Source organism: Temnothorax curvispinosus, unplaced genomic scaffold, assembly GCF_003070985.1.
Source record: "Temnothorax curvispinosus isolate PA1 unplaced genomic scaffold, ASM307098v1 QBEX01016424.1, whole genome shotgun sequence".
NCBI lineage: Eukaryota > Metazoa > Arthropoda > Insecta > Hymenoptera > Formicidae > Temnothorax > Temnothorax curvispinosus.
This window is the reverse complement of record NW_020226204.1, coordinates 3,071-22,659: the sequence shown is the minus strand read 5'-3', so window position 1 is coordinate 22,659 and position 19,589 is coordinate 3,071. Positions and strand designations below refer to the sequence as shown.

The 19,589-nt window shown below is 38.7% G+C and overlaps 3 protein-coding genes across 7 annotated transcripts in view; 2 read left to right on the top strand and 1 right to left on the bottom strand.

The window, feature by feature from the left end:
* Positions 1-9,588, top strand: part of LOC112466598 — a 33,674-nt gene extending 24,086 nt beyond the window's left edge. For 2 of the 3 annotated variants that reach the window (XM_025034765.1, XM_025034766.1), the window contains 2 exons: positions 2,570-2,903; positions 6,130-9,588. In XM_025034765.1, coding sequence (XP_024890533.1) covers positions 2,570-2,903; positions 6,130-6,297 — 502 coding nt within the window. In that variant the 3' untranslated portion in view covers positions 6,298-9,588. The remainder of the gene's footprint in view (positions 1-2,569; positions 2,904-6,129) is intronic. The other variant, XM_025034768.1, reaches the window with a different exon arrangement.
* Positions 9,589-10,355: 767 nt separating this feature from the next.
* On the top strand, positions 10,356-13,126 carry LOC112466600 (bolA-like protein DDB_G0274169). Of its 2 annotated transcripts, none has more exons than XM_025034772.1 (4): positions 10,356-10,622; positions 11,623-11,840; positions 12,155-12,202; positions 12,334-13,126. In XM_025034772.1, the coding sequence occupies exons 1-4, from the start codon at positions 10,583-10,585 to the stop codon at positions 12,409-12,411; spliced, it is 384 nt and encodes a 127-aa protein (XP_024890540.1). In that variant the 5' UTR covers positions 10,356-10,582; the 3' UTR covers positions 12,412-13,126. The 2 variants fall into 2 exon arrangements, with proteins under 2 accessions (XP_024890540.1, XP_024890539.1); XM_025034771.1 differs by having other exon boundaries at positions 10,364-10,622; positions 12,134-12,202.
* Positions 13,100-19,304, bottom strand: LOC112466599 (set1/Ash2 histone methyltransferase complex subunit ASH2). 2 transcript variants are annotated; one of them, XM_025034769.1, is made up of 11 exons: positions 19,282-19,304; positions 18,610-18,756; positions 18,351-18,529; positions 18,092-18,264; positions 17,727-17,901; positions 15,918-16,126; positions 15,243-15,420; positions 14,629-14,773; positions 14,144-14,279; positions 13,526-13,777; positions 13,100-13,223 (listed from the first exon to the last, which is right to left on the bottom strand). In XM_025034769.1, the coding sequence occupies exons 1-11, from the start codon at positions 19,302-19,304 to the stop codon at positions 13,119-13,121; spliced, it is 1,722 nt and encodes a 573-aa protein (XP_024890537.1). In that variant the 3' UTR covers positions 13,100-13,118. The 2 variants fall into 2 exon arrangements, with proteins under 2 accessions (XP_024890537.1, XP_024890538.1); XM_025034770.1 differs by lacking the exons at positions 17,727-17,901; positions 18,092-18,264; positions 18,351-18,529; positions 18,610-18,756; positions 19,282-19,304 and adding an exon at positions 16,887-16,931.
* Between the last annotated feature and the right edge of the window lie 285 nt (positions 19,305-19,589).

Here is a 19,589-nt window from a genome sequence, read left to right as displayed (position 1 = left end):
TGGAGGAATCTGCCGATAGTAAAGGCAAGCGTATGTACAAACGCGCGCGCGATTCAGAGATGAGGACCTTGCTGTTATTGTTAGGGTCAACGTAAACGCCGCGCGTGGTAACGCGGAGACGAGCTCTGTGCGCGTATTGTATGAAGTGATAAAGGCGTCCTCACTACAGCCGTACGTATTGCGTAATCGCGGGGACGCGGCCGAGTCTCTGAATTATTATTTCCTATCGCGGTCCGATAAGCGCGGTCTTGGCGCGATTTAGCGGACGAAACCTCCTCCTCTCACCCCTTTCGCAATTGCCCTCTGTCGTTTGTCTCTCGATCTTGGATTTCCTCGAATTGAACTCGACTTAAATTTGGTGCAGCTGATCTGGCGTAGGTCGATTCCATCTTATCTGAATTGATGCAGTTCGATATCTTTTTTGATGTGATTGATTACAAATTTATCTTTATTTAATTTAAGCCTCCCTCGCTTTTGTTTTGATTTGATATTACGCTTATTCGATACGAGCTGATTGTGTTTTAATTGAAATTAATTTAACTTAATTATGTCTCGTGCTTTTAATTAAAAATTCGATGCGTTTCTTTCATTGTATTAAATGCATAAGATAATGAATTTTTAATGTGTACATTTTGCATGACAAAATTTTACTTCATTAAAAGTAATATATAATCTTGATCTTTAATTTAATCTGATTTTATTTCATTCGAGAGTGAAGCATAAAATTAATTCATGGAATTATTTAATAAATAAGATTTCGATCGTTATCCGCAAATCGTTGACCGCATTGAAAATCGTGTTTGGTACGTCACGAATTTCCGAGTAAACTGATTTTATGTCGCGCAAACCGATTCGCGAGAATCGTTGCGAAAATGAAAAGGAAAATGGCCTTCGGCTGAACGCGTGAATTCCCCTTAGAATACCCAGAACGATTATATGCTAAATACGTTCCGTTAATCATCGCAAATACATCGACGCGGTGCACAATACACCGTACCGAGAGAAACACCGAGCGAGGGGGAAAAAAAAAGAAACGTGTTACGACGACGAAACGCGAGAGGCCACGGTCGCGTCGTGTCGCGTCGCCGTCGGTTACACGTCGAGATTACGTGACGTAAGGACGCAAGTCCGCCGTCCGCCCGATCGGCCTTCCGGCGCGCGACAACGGTGACGACGACGCGCGGGCCGCTGCGCGGCGCGGCGAGCGGGCGAACAGGCGCCGTGTACCGTTTGAATCTCTCCGTGGCGGCGATTGGCCGGGGCGCGCGACGCGCGCCAATCGCCGCCGCGCTCGCCCCGTGACGTCACGGCGCGGTATAAGAGACGGCCACGCATCGTTCGCCGATTCAGATGCGCGCTGTTGGTTTGCGAGCGATGAACGGACGGAGGTAGTCGCGGAGTTCCACGTTCTCGCTGCGGCTGCGGCCTTTCGGCAGTGAGAGACGACGCCGCCCGTGCGCCGTTCCCTCGAATTCGCGACCCACGTCCGCGATAATAGGAGAGATAATATAAGGGGAGAGAGAGAGAGAGAGACAGAGAAAAAGGAAATCCTTCCGAATCGTCCAAGTGCCAAGGATTCACGAAGCTAGTCAGTGCGAGTATCGCGCAAGTGTAAATGGTGATGTCCTAGCTGCGAGTTTGACGGAAGGTCGACAAAGAGATCGCGTTGGTGGTGCGTCAAATACAGCCGTATTCACAGAGCGAGGCGGAAATAGGAAATAGTGCGACGGAGACGGAGAGTAACCTAGAAGGAAGGCCGATGTGCTCGTAAAACTCGCGATTGTGAGAAAAAGAAACGCGGAAAGAGACTTTGAGGGTAAAGACACACAAATGCGAGAATATCGAAGAGGAAGAACGTCGCGAAGTGTTCCTGAACTCGCGATTCAATCGGGTAACAATCACGTTGAAGAGAGAGGGAGAGATCGTTTCTCGACGCGGAGGAGAAGACAGCTGATTCGACAACAGCTCCGCGCGCCCGTATAACGTAAAAGCGTGAGAGAGAGAGAGACAGACTGAGGAGAGGAAAGCACCCACGTTCATTTCTTTCCCTCGTACTTCAAGAATTCCCGAGTCGCTCGAGGGAAATCCGGAGCGTTGTCGCCGCGACAGGTCCGGAATCCTTGACAATTCGAATGGAACGTACGTCGCCGCACGCCACACAACCGTGTCGACTTGCGTAACTTCGAGAGCTCGCGGGGAATTTCAGAGCTCGAAAAAAATCGCGCTTCGAAAGCTCTCGTTTTCGAGAACCCTGTGGGTGTCTCAGAGAGAGAGAGAGAGAGAGAGGACACCTGTAAATCCGCGCATTCCGGATCGAGATCCTAGATCTCGGATCTCCTCGCCGGATTTCGGAGGTTCGTTAAACTTTTTTTTTTTTTTTTTTACCTTCTCCGAGCCTCGGCGCCAACTCACGCGGTACCCTGGAGAACTCAAAGAGTTCCGTCGCCAACGAGCTTCCGGGTTCCAGGAACGCGGTCGCGAAAACGGGCAAACTCGCGAGGCTGTACCAAAAGTGCAGGAAGATGGTCGGGAGCAACGGTACCATGATCGCGATTCGCCTTGTCCGCAGCAAGCTGCGGAAGCGCGAGGACCATCATTCGAGCGCGGGCGCGGTGCACCCGGAGGCGACGGTGGTGCAGACGACGACGACGTCGCTCGCGACGATTGGGGCGCCGATGACGACGACGCATCCGGACGGCTGCTGCACGCAGATGTCCACGACCACCATGTCGACCGACTTCGACAACAGCGTTTGCGACGAGCATGTATTCGCCGCGACGACGGTGACGCCGTCCGCCAATCCGGTCGATCCGTTCGCGTGGCAATTCCCGCCCCCGTACCCGCCCCCCCACATGCCGCCGGCGCAGTACGCGTTGTACAACGATCAGGTTGGTGCACACCTTGTATGTACGTTTTGTATTTTTTTTTTTATATACTGGGCATACTCTGGCGCGCGCTCGACGGTTCTCAACTTTTGTTTCTGGTCAATGATTGAAGAACCGCGAGTGTCTCGCCGGAAGACGGGGAAGACAGAGAGTTTCTCGGAGCATTCGTGCATTTAAAGATTAGAACGATTTAAATGTTTTCTTAAAATTTTCAATGGCAATATTTGTATGGATATCTTCTGAGAGAACGTAAAGAACGTTGGAAATTGTCTATTGTATTGTAGTGCAAAGTATGAGTGGCGTACATTTCTTCTATTCTAGATATTTCAGTATCTAATTTATTATATTCAGAATCTTCTCAATTTTTAATCAGTCTTGCATACAATTCGTTGTAATCAAAATTATTTTTATAGACGTTACCGTGCAGAAGAAGCAGAATGAGAACCGGAAGCGCCAGTTTTTTTTAAAACATTAATCGTTCATATACGAGTTTAAAGTCTGATGTCATAATTCTTACATATAGTATAATTCCGTATAAATTCTTAACCCAGGTCAAGTCTCTTGATTTAAAGCAGATGTACAAAAATAATCCCTATAAACAATAATAATAAGTGAAACAAGACTGTTGATGATATACAATTAATTAAAAAGAAAGAGACCATTTACGATCAGGATCAGCATCCTAATAATAATAATAATAATAATGTGTGAATTTTGCATACTTTTTCCAAACTCAGTAAACTCCATGCCGATCTTCAATCCCTATAATACATTTGGTAGTTATTGAAGTTATATGTTTTAATCTTGACATATCTTAACAAAACTATCGTAGAATTGATTGTACGCGAATGTAACAGATGCAAAAGTAAAAGATTGTTTCACGTCAAAATTATTTCAATAGATTTTTCGTACGCTTCTGTCCGCGATGACGGTAATACGGAAGGGAATTTCTTCCGATGCTTTTTTTCGAGTCACCTTGCCCGATAAAAACGCGATTAGCTCAAGTCAATGGCATAAACTTTACTCTTAATCGCTCCCCGGGATCTATCGGTCGATCTAACCGTCGCAAACGGCTAACCGACTAACCGGTGGAGCCAGTATTACTAGATTTTACTGGTTTGCCCCTGCTGCGCTGTCCAACGACTCGAGGACACGCGGTATATCGACCTGACCTGAGGCACCCGAAAAAAGATTTCGCGGGCGTAGAAAGCGGTGAGCGCAGCCGCGCTATTTCGCAGGGGGTGATTTTCTTGTGGCAAAAATGCGCGCGATAACGAGCCTTGTGGCTCACTTTCCCCCTTTCTTCCTCGATGATAACGTACTAGCTTTATTCACAAGTCAATTTTGATTCTCGCTATATTGAAGATTTAATTACGATTAAATTTAAACGAAATCAAAATTAATTGAAAAATAAAACTTACGATATTTCAGGACTTCCGTATCGTATCAAAACAAATTCAAATCTCGATGTTCTTCCTCTCTCTAAAATCGCACAGTTTTATTTAAAATTTGAAATTTGGTTTCTGCAATTCCGTGGGTTCGGTCGAAAAGAAATTTGCTGAAAAGAAGAATTGACAAACTCATAAGCAGTTTGATTTCCGTCTTTTCCGATACACCCCTCCGTAATAGGTACTCGCGGAAAAAATATAAGAAGCCCGTTCGTCAATCGATAGTCGGGACAGTGACCCGCGGCCATCGCGGTTTCGCGCTACTTCGCGGAGACGATCGATTATTCCCGCCGTTCGAACGGCGATCGCTGATTGGCTGCAGCTGCGATGCGCCTTTTACCGCCCTAACCTAACGTGGAGAAGTAGATTCGATCGCGAAGAATAAAACGACATTGTCTTTTTTTTTATAATTCGTTCGACTCCGTCGATGTGATTAAAATAAATATATTATATAAAAAAAATGGCGGACGAATTGGAGATTTTTTTTATTAAGAATTTTGTCCTCATCAGAATAGGTCGCGGTGTAACTTATTGATCTTGCGAGGGGGAAAGCTCGTGGGGTTGGTAATTAACTTCTTTATTTAGAAGAAGGAAATTAGAAGGACAGCTTTATATATAGATCCCTCGAAATAGCTGTCGCTTTTAATAAAACGTTGTGCCGATTATATTCGACAGATTCGAATCAGTCGCGCGATTTTTTTATAGTTCCCCCTGTGAAATCGCCACTGAATTAAATGTTGATTGATATATTTCTATTATTATTAGCACGACGCGCCAAATGGGAAATTAAAAATTATTAACAATACGTTCGCGTTTAATTGGTAGATAAATTTTATAACGATGAATCATAAATTTTTGTAACGGCGTCACGGCGACGTCGATTAAGTTTATGCCGTAGTTAAGCGATAAAATTATCACGTGAGATATAATAAAGCCAGAACGTATATAAATACACCGGCGAAATGGGTGCAGCTCCTCGATGCTTCTCCGGCCTGGCGCTAAATTTAGCGTCGCCGGTGGGCGTCTACCTACCGCCGCTTACCAGCCGGGGCCCCTGAATAGGGTGCAGCTGTCGGGCCGCTCACGAAATACCGTTCCTCCGTCTGCGAGATTGGCAGGACGTTGGAGTCGTCGCGATTCTAGCCAACAATGCGAATCCGTCGCGAGCAAACTTAAGCGGCAAAGCTCTTGTATATAATTTATGAAATAAAATGTATTATTTATCGGATATTCGCGATTTAAGCTGCGGGCGAAGGCGAAAGAAGAATCACTGATGGCAAATCGCTATTAGCGATTCTTTCAGAGGCGCGAATTAGTACCTAACGAAATTCTCGGTCAACTTTGAATGGAGAGTAGTTTGCATTCGGATAGAATCTCTCAATGTATGATATATTCAGTATATTCAGTGTATTAATATATATATTCAATATATTCAAATATATTCAATATATTCAATATTGAAGATTCAGAGAAATGCGGCGTTTATATCTCACTATCAATGAGAAATGATTCCCGTTTTTTAATTTGTTATTTTATCACGTTTATTTTCGTAGACTTTGAACGTACGATATGAATAATACGAAAGTACGATGTTTAAGACACTTCAGATCTTAACGAAGAAAATACACCTTCTTATTTTCTAATTCGTCATTTCATCACGTTTATTTTCGTAGACTTTGAACGTACAATAAGAATAATACAGATATACTTTTGTATATCCCGCATAACGTAACTCGATTCATTTCATGTGGATTAATGGCGTGAATATATAATACGGGATCTCTCTGATGTTGCAGGATACCCTTGTACACGGTTTGCCGTCGGACCGGCCTGGGTTTGCGAAGGGCTTCCGCAAGAACCTCGGTGGACGCTGGCGTCGGTTGGTGAAGCGGAAAGCGGAGACGGATACCTGTGCCATTCCCCCCGAGTTGAAGGATCAACTGAAGACTATCTACGTCTATTGACGGCCAGAAGCTGTCTCTCCTGAAAGCCTGAAAGCCCCGAAGAGAAACCTATCGATAAAGGATCGATACAAAAAACGCGAGGAGCATTGGTGAAAGCAAGAAGAGGCTCTAGTCAAGAAATCGAGGAAAACGTGAAAGAGATTGTAGTGAAAAGAGGAATTAGGCAAGACGTAAGGAAAGCTAACACAAAGAGACGAGTGATAGAAAACGCAAAAAGACCTGACAGTGATATATTAGGTGGAGATGGAAAGAAGAATTTGGAAAGCATGTAAGGACACCGAAATCTAAAGAGACGGAAAAGAAAGTTCGGGGAAGGAACGGCGCAGGTACGGGAACCGAGATCCGGCCAATAGTCGACATATCAGAAAGTGTGCCTGAAGAGGAATGCAACGAAGTGCCTTCTTTTATTCCACAAGCGCCTTCTCATGAGACTGATACCGCGAAGATATACCGCGATATGCATGGGTGCGACAAAGCGAGTTACCTCGTAGCTTCTGCGTATATGTTTTTTTGCGCGATTAATTAATAGTCGACAGATCGCCGTACTTCGGGTAGTTAATTAGTATTAGCGCGTCGGCTGGACTTGCGGAAGGTACGCGAGAGCGGCGGGCGATCGGACGATCGTTTTCGGGCAAAATTCGGGATTCCTCGAAAATTCGATTCCTGCTTTTTAGTCAGTTCCAATCGAACCTCGAATTTGCAGCCTCGGCGAATCGGTAGTCGCGATCTCGATGGGAAATTTAACTATAAAACTTAGAGTTATTATTTATTATGAGAGAAAAACAGCGTATTATACACACATTTTTCCTATTAAAGTGCAAACTAGTCGTATGCCGAATGGGAAGGCTTGCAGCTGCTTGTAGTGTCATCGTGCGTCGTGGCTCTTCGCTCTTCGGCGAGGCAGCACAACGGAATCGGCGACAGTCCGTATTGTCCAGCTATAAGTACATAAAGCATCGTTCGAAGCTAAAGTAGATCAGATATATAATTTGAGAAGGTTCTCTTTGAATACGATTTCGTATTTAAAGTGAACCTTCCGAACGGAACAAGCTTGATCCACTTTGGCTTTATACACATTGTATGCGCATATGAATTTCTTCTCGGGCAGCTGACTCCCGGTTCATCTTAATACGAATGAAGTCGATCGCCCGCTATCTCGCTCCCGTGATTGGTTTCGAGGCCGCCGACGTTAAAGTGTGTAAATAAGATGTAACGATCTCTCTGGACAAAGGTCCGTGGGACGTACGGTTTAATCAACGAATGAACTTTGGTGTTCCTAAAAATCCTCAGGGGTCTGAAGGAGGGATTCTAGGATTTTTGAGAATCTGCAGGGTCCTCCCGCCGTCAGAAACGGAATGCGGCGCCTCGAAAGAATAAGATAGGCCAATTTAAAATTATCGAACTACTACGACGGCTCATATTGAGTCCGCTTTATTGTAACGCTGACGTGATATTTCAACTTGTGCGCTTGCGTTAACCCTTTTAACTGTTCTTCGAGGTGTTTATTCGACGAATCAAGTATTGTGAAGTATTACGACGTGCTACAAAAAGTCATCGCATTCTTAAAGGAAATCTTGAAAGCTATTTGCGTTACTAAATTATTTAACTCAATATTTACGTATTTAATCGCATGGTAATTTTTAATATTTTAATACAGTAATTTAAAAATTATTAAATATTTTTGAGAGTTATTGGAATAAATTTTAGTATTTTTTACTAGCAAACAATGAGAATTGTTCATTTTATCAAGTGATTTCATTTAAACATTATACTTGATGGCTTAATTTGCGGTTAAAGGGTTGAGCGGCGTAGCGACGCCATGAAAGGAGCTTCTCGCGTCAGTGATTAATTAGTTTAAAGAAATCGACGGATGACATTCGGTCATTCGGTTGGAAAAGTGCTGTGGATTTGGTTGAAGTTAGAGGACATGTTTAAACATGAAACTTTTATTTTTACCGAAAAAAAACGTAAAAAAATTGTGATTAAATCATTTCCAATATTTCCATTGCTCGAAATTTTATCAGATTATTGGAAATGATTCGTAAATGAATTGGATGAATTTAAAAATTATTTTTGCAACTTTAATAGCAACGATTTGTTGTTTTTTAATATTATTTTACACATAATAGATTATTTTTAATATTTTTATTATTAGCGCAGATATTTAGCGATTTCGCGCTATGTAAATCCCGCGTAAATTGTGCAGTACTTCACGAATGACCGAAAATCCAGAGGATCATGATCCTCGGTATAGTATTGTAGAATGTAAATAGGATAACGGGTGACCCGTCGATTTTTAGAGTTACTTTTAAGGGCGTAACCGGCAATATTTCTTGCAACGGATTTAACGAGATGTTTTATTGACTCGCGACTTCAATCCTTTGAATATCATATTCGGGAAAGAAAAGGAACAAAACAATTTACAATTTTTTATACGACAAAATACCCCATTCTACATGATGTATTATTACGTAAGTGATTTTATGACAATCCAATGACCAATTTGTCCAACGTTCCGAAACAAAAAAAAAAGATAAAATTTGACTTGTGCGGAGCTGGCGGATAATTGAGTTTATTAGTTTATCCGAATGTATATTGTGGTTCAAGTAGAAAATACACAACGCGTATTCAATTCAAATTCCGATGCTATCAATTGCCAATGATATCAATTGGAATAAAAGCGAGTATATCATGAGATGACGTTAGCATGAAATTGTATTACGTAAAAAAGTTCAAACTTAAATAAGATTTTATTATTTTTATTGCATTCGAATGCGAATTCAGGAGTGCCTTCGCGTAGAAGAGCATCGCACGAGATTAGTTGCAGCACCCTATGCCTGCGATAATGTAAAAAGAAAAAAAAACGCATTAACGGTCTCCGGCGCGCTTTACACTTAGCGATCAAATTTCTGTGTGGAAACATACTTTCTTGTTTACACGACTAATTGTATGGTTCAATTGCTTCGTGTAGAATAAAGGAGGGTAACAAAAAAAAAAGATCAATTATTCGCGTGTCACGAAGCTTGTCCTCGCAGATATATCGAGCATCGTAGACCCGATTGTAACAGTGTATAGCAAGCCGTTTCTGTTTCTCTATCTCCGTCTTTTTGTAAATAATAGGAAGTATCAGGACGGGAGGGGGTCGCGCTACCCCCCGTCACCTAGTCACTCGCTCGATTAATAATTTCGTTGAAATGGTGTAGCTGTAACGACGAGAACCGACCGACGCAGCTTTCTCTCCCCAACAATAAAGACGTTAAATAAAGAGGCAAAAGAGATGTTACAAACGAAGGGATTGTTGACTTATTTAACCGCAGCGGAAATCCCCTATCCCGGGACTTATCCTTCCTCATATATTTCTACTCATGACACGCGCGTAGAACGAAGGTGAAAGAGATGCACGAGAAAATATTTGGGATATAGAAGTGATTTCATCTTATTTACTTTTTATCTTTTTATAATTTTTAGAACTGGAAAAAGATAAAAAGTTGAACCATTAAAGTTAATCCCCATTTCTACCAATGTATTATAGATATTATAACTTCAATCTTGATCTAACTCACTTCTTATCTTCTTCAAATTCTTAGAACTTAGAAAAAGATAAAAAGTATAAGTTAAACCGAGATTAAAGTTAATCTACGTATCTACCAATGTAGATTAACTTTAATCTCGGTTTAGCTTACTTTTTATCTTATTCTTATGAATGAGAACCCAGATAAAACTTAATAAAACCCAGATTAAACTTAATTTACCTTGATAGAAATTAATGGATATGAATCCGCTCAAAAAACTCATTTTTTTTAAATATACATAGAAATATATAAAATATATTATCCACCTTTATTTAATTGTAAATCATCAAAGAGCGCAATGACGATTGCGATGTAAAGTTAGGGTATAAAGTACACCACCCACGCGACAATTACGTAAAAATCACGCGAGCAACGTTAGATTAATAATCGATTAAGTTAATCGGAGTTTAGCCGAAGGTTACCCTCTAACATTTTGTAGACAGCGTTATACGGACACGCTGGACACGCTATAGTTGATTACCAAATAAAAAATGCATACTTAGGGTCCCGCCGCCGAGACCTTTTTGATTCAATAGTCAATCGATTTGTCCGAAAGTGCTTGTACATACATACATAATACATACACAAATAAAATATCAGTCGAGAGAGGGGGGAGAGGGTGAATCCATATAATAACAGGGCATTCGAATAGATTCCGGATTCCGGAATAGAGAATATTCGACGTAGTATATTAATTAAAGCTACGAATATAAATGTATAAAAGAGGACTGATAAGATTAATACTCGGGAAAAGTAAGTATATCAAATGCGCGATTAAAATTATTCCACATCTAAAATTAAGGTTAATTAACTCAAGCTAGACTAACCAAAGCTAAACTTGCATCGATAATAATTGCATCTTTATTTATTGCATCCTTATTGTTATACGCGTGTTTTAATTACAAATTTGTTTCTTACATTTACGACGAAGTGACTATAAGATAATTATATATAAAAAAACGCGTTGTATTGGAAGACTCGCGAGGATATGACTTCCTAACCTTAAAAAAACGCCACTTTTAACGGTCGATTAATCTTATCGGCGGTGCCAGTGACGATTTTTATTATTACACGCTTATTCTGCACACTAGAATACACACGTGGATAAAATTTCACTAAAATCAACGAGAAGCTGGGCACGCCGCTCCATCCCAGAGACAGCCGAATTTGTCGAAAACAGGATTTTGCAATGCTTATCCGTTACAAATTTTCTTCAGACTCACGTGAAAACAGAATCTGCTAACGGAATATGATGGCAGATTGACTGCAGACATCAAACAAATTCTGCCGATTCGTAATTATTTAAATGATTGACAGGTGACAGGTTCTCTGCTTGATTCCTACTGGCTGTTTGCACGCTCTGCTGTCAGATCATGTCAGCAGACTGCCGGCAGAACACGAACTTAATGCAGACGCGGTTGATAATCCGATCTGCCATAATATTCCGTTTAAATCTATTAGCAAATTGCCATCATATTGCTTATATTTTTTGTTTATGAAATATTTAGTCGAATTCCCTCAACTTACTATTCTCTAGGTCTCTCTGGAGTAAATTACGCTATAATTAGTATCTTACGCTTTGAATGATTTGTGTTCTAGCATCTTGACACTTCTACTGTCGTAGCGATCAATGTCCAACTGTTTAATTTCGTTAGACGGCTAAGCATCCGAATATAGTCTCTTCACCTAATGCATATTATCCATGTAATAAAAACAAATATGAACGTTAATTAAGCGAAAAACAATGGCACAGATTACAGTACGTTTCGTCAGCGAGACATGAGCATCAGTTGCGAAACACTGAACGGACCAGTAGAGAATTCGATCAGGGGAAAGCTGGAAGCTGCACTGAAACCCCTTCACTGCGACGTCATCAACGAGTCCTACATGCACAATGTTCCCAAGAACTCTGAGACGCACTTTAAGGTAGTGGTTGTCTCGGAGAAATTTGACAAGCAGCCGTTGATCAAGGCAAGTACCACCGATTTGCACACTCTCTACTTACTAAATTTTTGCTATAATTAGTTTGAAACCTATTGAACTTGAAAAATCACTTCAACTCAATTATAAGATAGAACATAACATAAGATATATGAAAGTAAAAATCACAAAGAAAATAATATCACAATTTGATGCAGATAAAATGATAGAAAAATAATTATTCTCATCTACGAGTCAAAATATTATTTAGAGATTAAAGACTAGATGTTATATATATTCGCGTAATCAAAATAAGGGGACACCTGAATGAATTATTAATTTAGCGACACCGAATGATAAACCAGTTGTTGCAAGCGGAACTGCAAGGAGGCGTACATGCTCTATCAATTGTAGTAAGTGATGGCTATTATTTATTAACTGATCTTTCGCTATTAGCGCGAGAGAATTATGCCCTTTAAAATGGGCTAGGTAAAAAAGTTTATATTATTTCTATGTTGTTATTTATATTATTGTTGTCTTCAAGGCGAAAACACCAGAGCAATGGGAAACAAGTAATACGGTGACTGCGAGTCCTGCTTGCAGAGGCGGTTTCGGAAAGTAATATCATGTGATAATTTAACGATTAATTATATAAGGGTAATAACTTAAGTAATTGCGTAAATAATTTATATAGTATAAGTGTCGCATAATAAACACATATTCCGCTGCGATTTACATAAATATTTTTTCTTTTATTAAGTGAGATCATTATGCATGAAACGTCCTCTGTACACCAAACAAAGTCAGATGATGAAACTTTTCAATTCGTAAAATCGGAACATAGAATATAACGAAGTCAAATTATTTATATCGTGATACAGATCAAACCAATAAAAAATTTAACAGTTCAGTACGTACCATACGGTAATTGAAATGTGATTTCATCAATCTTGACTTTAGGATTCTTTTTCTCATCTCAAAATACATTACCTGAATTATCTTCTCGACCGTTGTTACACTGAATCCATTGCAAGGTTTTGGTTCAACAATAAAGTGGTGCAAATTCGATATGAAAGAAGTGAGTTATAAATAATTGGTGAAATTCACTATTCTCCTCCTTATTGTTTCTCTGAACTTATTTTGCCATATACTAAAAATATGAGAACTTTTGGAGTGCGCACGCACATACGAATAAGTGCAAGTAAAAAATCTCATAATTTGCTTTTTTTTTTTCTTTAATTGGGCCACGTATTGTTGTGCCAATCCCTGCAATCGTAGCAATTGCATAATGTATAACTAAAACGACAAAAATAAAAAGATGCACTAATGTCATAATACGAATGTATCCAGTCTTAATTTTCCCTCGTTTTCGGTAAGATAAAGTATGTCCGCCATTGACTGCTCGGCTATCGCTTCCTCCGCCTTCTCATGCATCTGTAATAATTGTATAATGTCGTTAATATTAGCAAGAATTAACGATACTATAGAATTATAGAAAATCGTTATATCTTTGTAAAATTTAAAATTAGATAATTAAGGTAAGTAAGAGAGAGAATTGCACATATGCTGAATAATGTGAACGTAAAGTTTACTTTTCCTTTAGGTCAATATGAATTGGAAATTCTATATGTTTAGCCATGTCTTACTTATATAAAAAAAGGACCTCGATTTACGATTGTGAATTAGCATTATCGATTGTAAAGTAGCAGTAAGAAATGTGAGAAATGTTTACTTACACCTCTAAATGTAACGTCCATCGGAGAATGTTTAAAATTCGGCCCAAAATTCACGGACACCATCGCACTTTTATAAAGTGATATCCCTGGATAATAAGCGCCCTTGTTGATATCGATGAAGGCATCACCTTGGTTGATTCCGTTTTTGTAAAATACAATTTTGCTGCCCTCTAAAGGTCGCAGAGCTTTCAGGGCTTCCTGCACTTGGTCCTTCTCCTCGTAATATAAGTGGCTCTTGAACTTTACTAAAGGCTAATTCACAAATCGAAAAATACAAAATAATTTATAGATATATTTTATAAGAAGTTTATTTTTACATTACATGCAAGACATTTTAATAACAAAAGCATACGAAAAATATAACAACTTAATTATTTCAGAAATTATATATATTCTGAAATAATTAAGTTGTTATAATATTTTGCAATCTTAGTCTCAGTTTTCGAGACATTTTGGTGATTGAATAATTTTGAATACATATACATATATACATATACATATATACTCGTATATAATTTTGAGTACATATGTATACATATATACGAGTATATATGTATACATATGTACTCAAAATTATTTAATATAATTTAATCTATTCAAATGGCTTGCTGTACTCACTCTGTCTTTATAAGTATTCGGAATGTGCGATGCATCATGTGTGTCCGGAAGAATTATGAGGAAGCCCAAGGTATCACCCTCGCCGTAACTGTCATTATAATGCTTGCCGCGACTTTCGTGAAACCGTGTTCCTTTTCTGTTAAAAATTTATCAAAATTATTTTTTCCTTTTCTTGAAGGAAAGGTGATTCACAATCTCAAAGAAATACACATTTTTCTTATTACGTAAAAAGAAAAATAGAAGAGTTCTAATAAACATTAATATTTTCCAATAAATCGATTGCTGTGCATTTTATATATTTATCTGTCAGAGCAAGAGTGAAAAATAATGAATTTCTAATTAATAAGATTTTTTCAATTTACTATAGTATAATCATTATTGTCAAGAGACATGGCCAAGTGTACACGTGCCCGCGACCACGGGCAGCGAGACAGAGAGTGTATCTATACCTAAAGACCTAAATCATCGAGTTATACATATAATACCTGGATCTCCATGAGTAACCAAACTTGTCGTAGCCAAGCGGAGCTTGCAAGTTTGCATATTCCTGTCCCCATCCGAGTCTCGTCGCGGACCCCTCCGGCATCTCTTCAATCGTAGCTTCCCAGTACCAAGCACCCCTACTTACGTCTGTAACACGTTAACATATGTAATTAGATCATCTATACGAAACATCACCAATCGACTATAGCAGACGTTCTAGATGCATGAGATAAAAAAATAGAATGCAAACGTCATTAAAATAGGAATTAAAAACAATACAAAAAATACCAATGTGTATAATTTTCTTTTTCCCAGTAATACTGACAGCTACTATAACAATAGTATATTATTGCTATTACATTATTGAATATCAATATTTTCAAATTATCGGTAAATTATATGTATAATCGATATTAGAGAATATATTCCGATTATACGCTCGTATTTGACATCAAATATCTGTACAATTAAAGATTTTTAATATTGTAACTTTGTAAAAATACACATATATACACGATATCGATATGCAATTCTTAGCCAAATTCAATATTCACTCCCTGATGGCAGAAAAGGGCGCTACCGTTTAAGCAAATCGATAAAAAGATAGCGTTCTTACTGTGCGTGGCTCTGATCATACAATATCCCTTTTCTCCAGTGACCGCCAATCTGTCCTCAGACACTTTGAGCTGCGGCGCACGATCGTGCAACGCCAGCAAGACCGTACTCGGGCTAAGAGCACGATAGAGCCATCCGGGTATAGGTTTACCAGCCCAATCGCTACTTTCGTCGAATTCCTGAACACAAATTAAAGGTATTCAGGGAATTTAGAGAACACCGTTTGAAACGGACATTGTTCATTCAGATTTAGAATCTTAATCCCTTGATTGTAACACGTAGAAATTGCCTTTCAAAAATTTCCAATAAAAGAAAATGGAAATGCACTATAATTATGATCAAATTTACCTTTTGCATATTAATTAATATAAAATAATGTCAAACAACTAAAGTTTTTAATTCCAGATACTCGAAACTGTTTGCAGCCAAAAAATTAGGATTCTTAATCCTAATTACATCCATATTGCAAGAAAAGTTGATCTGCTGAGGAAAGGAAAGCAAAAATATATTGTTGCTTTTCTCCAACAGATTTCTTTATCGATTATCAAAAGCTTCGCTCAACGAAAGAGATTGATTTCATCTCGTCCATTTCGTTTTTAGCATGGATTTTCTTTTTAATCTCTGTACATGTATGATTTGTATAAAAGTGAGAACCGTTGATAAAAGTGAAATATACCTGTCGGAAAGGAGCATGAGGATCCGGCTCTGCCAAGATGTATCTGTAGCCGTCCTTGTTGAAGGGATGCTCGAGTGGATAACCATGAGCCGGCAGCTTCGGGGCGGTCATGTCGGATCCTCTGCCCTTCTTCCCGGAACCCGTGCCTGTAGCTTCGCCTGGGAGCTTCCGCTTGGCGTTACGACCTCGCAAGCCTCCGCTAAGCGGTACTGAACGTTCCATTACGATATTTTAATACGGTATCCGATTCTCGATTTGATTCTCAATATTTCTCGCCAACAATATCGCTTTTAATCCTCTCTTTCTCCCTTTTTTTTAGTCACTGTCTCTTCCTTTCGGCGTTTTCGAATTACGTTACAAAATCGATAATTAATTTTTTTCCTAAACGGACTGATTCATTCTCACAAAGATTAATTCCTTGTATAGATAACGATACATAAATGATATGGCTGACGATATCGAAAGTAACGTTGCGTTTATAACGAGGTGTCTCAGAACAAAGTTTATTGAGATGTCTACTCGATTTCTCCGTCATGATTCGAACTTGAGCAATTTCCTGATAGCGAGTTGGTGATTGCGTTTGTGATAAGATAAGAAGTGACAGATCTATATTTATGCAGCTATGACCACAAAACTCGTTCTATATATTATATCTGAAAAATTTGGAAAAAGTGAAAATTTGATTGGAAATTTAAAGAATTACATCTGTTTAATTTTTTTTGTAGGATCTAAATATTAAATAGAAATCGATTGTTTGTTCCGCCAATGATAATTAAACAAGAAAAGTTTATTACTTTCGACTACAATTGGCAATATGTACAAAGAAACGTTACGACGTTTCGACCATTCGGATTGGGTCCTTTTCAAGCATCTAGATAATAAAACAATTTGGTGTAAATATAATAGGAATTAAATCTGCACCATTTAATTGTTTAAAAAACGTAAAGAATTTATTGCGAAAAATATTACCTCAGACAGGAAACCGCGGAGCGACGACTAACGCGTGATTACATGTCGGAGTTCAAAAGCGTACTAATTGTTTTCCAGACGTACCCAAGTACTATAAGTTATTGCTATAAATTTGAACTCCGACATGTAATCACGCGTTAGTCGTCGCTCCGCGGTTATGTCGTGCTCCGTTTCTTGGCGGTGGCCACACTCCTCTTATGAAACGCATTCTCTGATGTGTCCGACTCATGCATGTAAAGTATCGCCGCTTTTCTTCGAAGTACATATATATAATCATTATTTTTCTGTTAACATTGATTATTGACTATTGTTCTTGATTATTGTTCTTCCAGCGATAATTTTATAACTATTTCGGGTAAAATCTTCGTAAATACAGATGTTCAGGTTCGTGACAAAGATCAATTTACTAGGTATCGATTTTATCATTTATTGACTATGTATCTTATCTCATCGACCTACACCAAATTGTTTTATTATCTAGATGCTTGAAAAGGACCCGATCCGAAGAGTCGAAACATCGTAACGTTTCTTTGTACATATTGCCAATTGTAGTCGAAAGTAATAAACTTTTCTTGTAAAATATTAAATAACGTGTGTGTGTGCGCGCTTATGTACACAAATATGCAAAGATTAAGATACGCCAGGCAATTCAAATTTTTGCACGCGCATTCTTTATTTTGAACGCGGAAGGGAGAAAGGAGGAATCAGCTTTTTATTTTTACAGATTTTTAATCTTTGGTATTAAAAAAACTTAGCTTGGCAGGTTTTAAACTAAAACTATAATAAATCTAACAAAGTCGATGCAAAATTGATAATAATTTAAAAATAATGAATACGTACCGACGTGCTGAATGCCCATCTCTGTCGCTCGGAGGTGACCATTCTTGATCATTGCTTCGTAATTCGGTTTAATTGACGTAAGTTCAGTGCTAGCCAATCCAAACAGCTGACCCTCAAGCGTACTCTCGTCCATCGTAAACAACGTCCCAATGTCTTTGATCAGTGCTCTGTGAATCTAGAAGAGATCAAATGTTTCAATCATGTTTGTCAAAGAAAAGGCAATATAATTACGGAATCGCTTAAAGTTCGCAATTCATCATTACAATCCTGTTGAATTACGGATGTCAAAAGTGAGATAGTTCGCGCAATGTTATATTGTCGCGTCTGTCGCATAATCCTATATGAATAAAGATTTAATTAGGTACCGTAGAATGCCAGGATTGAGTGGCTCTGCGAGGCATTGTGGTCATGCTCTCCCAATGACAATCGATGAACGGTATGATGTCCTTATCCTTGTGGAAAAGAGTCTTCAGCTCATTCTCCTTTTGGCACATCTGCAGCAGGTTCGCGATTGCTGTCACGCACATCTGAGGAAACGCTGGAAAGTCGCCAATAGAAGAATCATGATTAACGGACAGCTCGACGAATTTTATCGTATAAACCAATGTTATAGTCGATACTCACGTGCTTGGTTCTTCTTAAAGCTTTCCAATCCAGTTGGCGAACAGTTCTTACACACAAATATATAATTCATCATGAACGGTACCAATTTACCCAATTGATATCCTATGCAGGACTCGTGGAACCAGCGAGAGCAGCTAGCGCAAAGCAATTCCACAATGTTCAGATTTCTATCCTTGCCGCTGTAAGTACGTTCCGTGGTAAGTCACAGTATTGCAAAGCAGGAAGATATTACCAGCAAGATTTTATTATAGATAATCACCAATAACAATTGCCACTTTCATTGTTGTTACTTGATACGCTGGCCTTCTCCGTTGCTTCATCCTGCTTAGATTTTTGATTAATCTTGTCATCAGGCTTCAGTTTCTTTTCCTCAGCAGCCTCTGTCTGCTCCGGCTTGTCACTTGGACTTGAATTATTCATTTTTCATTAGTTTAACTAATTTAACGTAATCGTATAGGTTATAATAATTCTAATTCTACGGTCACATATAGTTATAGATTTTATTTCTTCAGATCTTGAGAAGTTGTTATAAATTCATCAATTTTTATAAATCCTTTAAATTTGAGCCCCCTAAGATCTACTTTTAATTTATATAAATTTGTAGAAGAACTTTTACAGTATTGTCTCGATTATTAACTGTTAAAAGAGTCCATGAGTTCTTGGAGTTTTAATTTCTCAGATTATATCTAAAATTTATAAGTTACCAATTTTTTTATACATACAAGCCTTTCATTTTCAAATTTTTGAATCACAAAAATTAATTCTTCTCTCAATTGTTTGTCAACAATTAAACCAAAAAACATAACCTCAACCTTACAACTACTCGGTACATTACGCATAAATGACAAATGCAAGCTGGATGTAAAATATATATATTATAAAGAAATATGTAACATGTGTTATATATTTATCAATGATAAGTATTCGCTACCTGTCACTTTTTTCTTCTGCCATCGTTTCGCAGATGACTTCACGTTGCACGAAACTCGCAATGCAATGCTCGCCTCGCGCAACGCAATCTCTTTTCTTTAAACCGCCATCATTTACCTGTTTGTCGATAAATTCGCGTCGATAAAAAAAATCTGTTTTACCATTATTCGCTAATGTCGCTAAAATAATTAAAGAGCGCTAACTCGTCAAGAAACATTATTTTTGAATTTTGTTTAAGTATATATGTATATCTAGCTTCTATCAGCATTGTAGGTAGCAAATCACGTGCTCAAACAGGTCTCACGCGCG

What these genes read in the sequence shown, in the direction of transcription:
- LOC112466600 (XM_025034771.1), top strand. Translation starts at nt 10,583, where the DNA reads ATGTATAAAAGAGGACTGATAAGATTAATACTCGGGAAAA. An exon ending in AAGATTAATACTCGGGAAAA is followed by an intron (nt 10,623 to 11,622) that starts GTAAGTATATCA and finishes ACAATGGCACAG; the next exon opens with ATTACAGTACGTTTCGTCAG. An exon ending in TACATGCTCTATCAATTGTA is followed by an intron (nt 12,203 to 12,333) that starts GTAAGTGATGGC and finishes GTTGTCTTCAAG; the next exon opens with GCGAAAACACCAGAGCAATG.
- LOC112466599 (XM_025034769.1), bottom strand. Translation starts at nt 19,304, where the DNA reads ATGGCAGAAGAAAAAAGTGACAG. An exon ending in GGTTACTCATGGAGATCCAG is followed by an intron (nt 14,280 to 14,628) that starts GTATTATATGTA and finishes AATTTTTAACAG; the next exon opens with AAAAGGAACACGGTTTCACG. An exon ending in CGAATACTTATAAAGACAGA is followed by an intron (nt 13,778 to 14,143) that starts GTGAGTACAGCA and finishes TTTGTGAATTAG; the next exon opens with CCTTTAGTAAAGTTCAAGAG.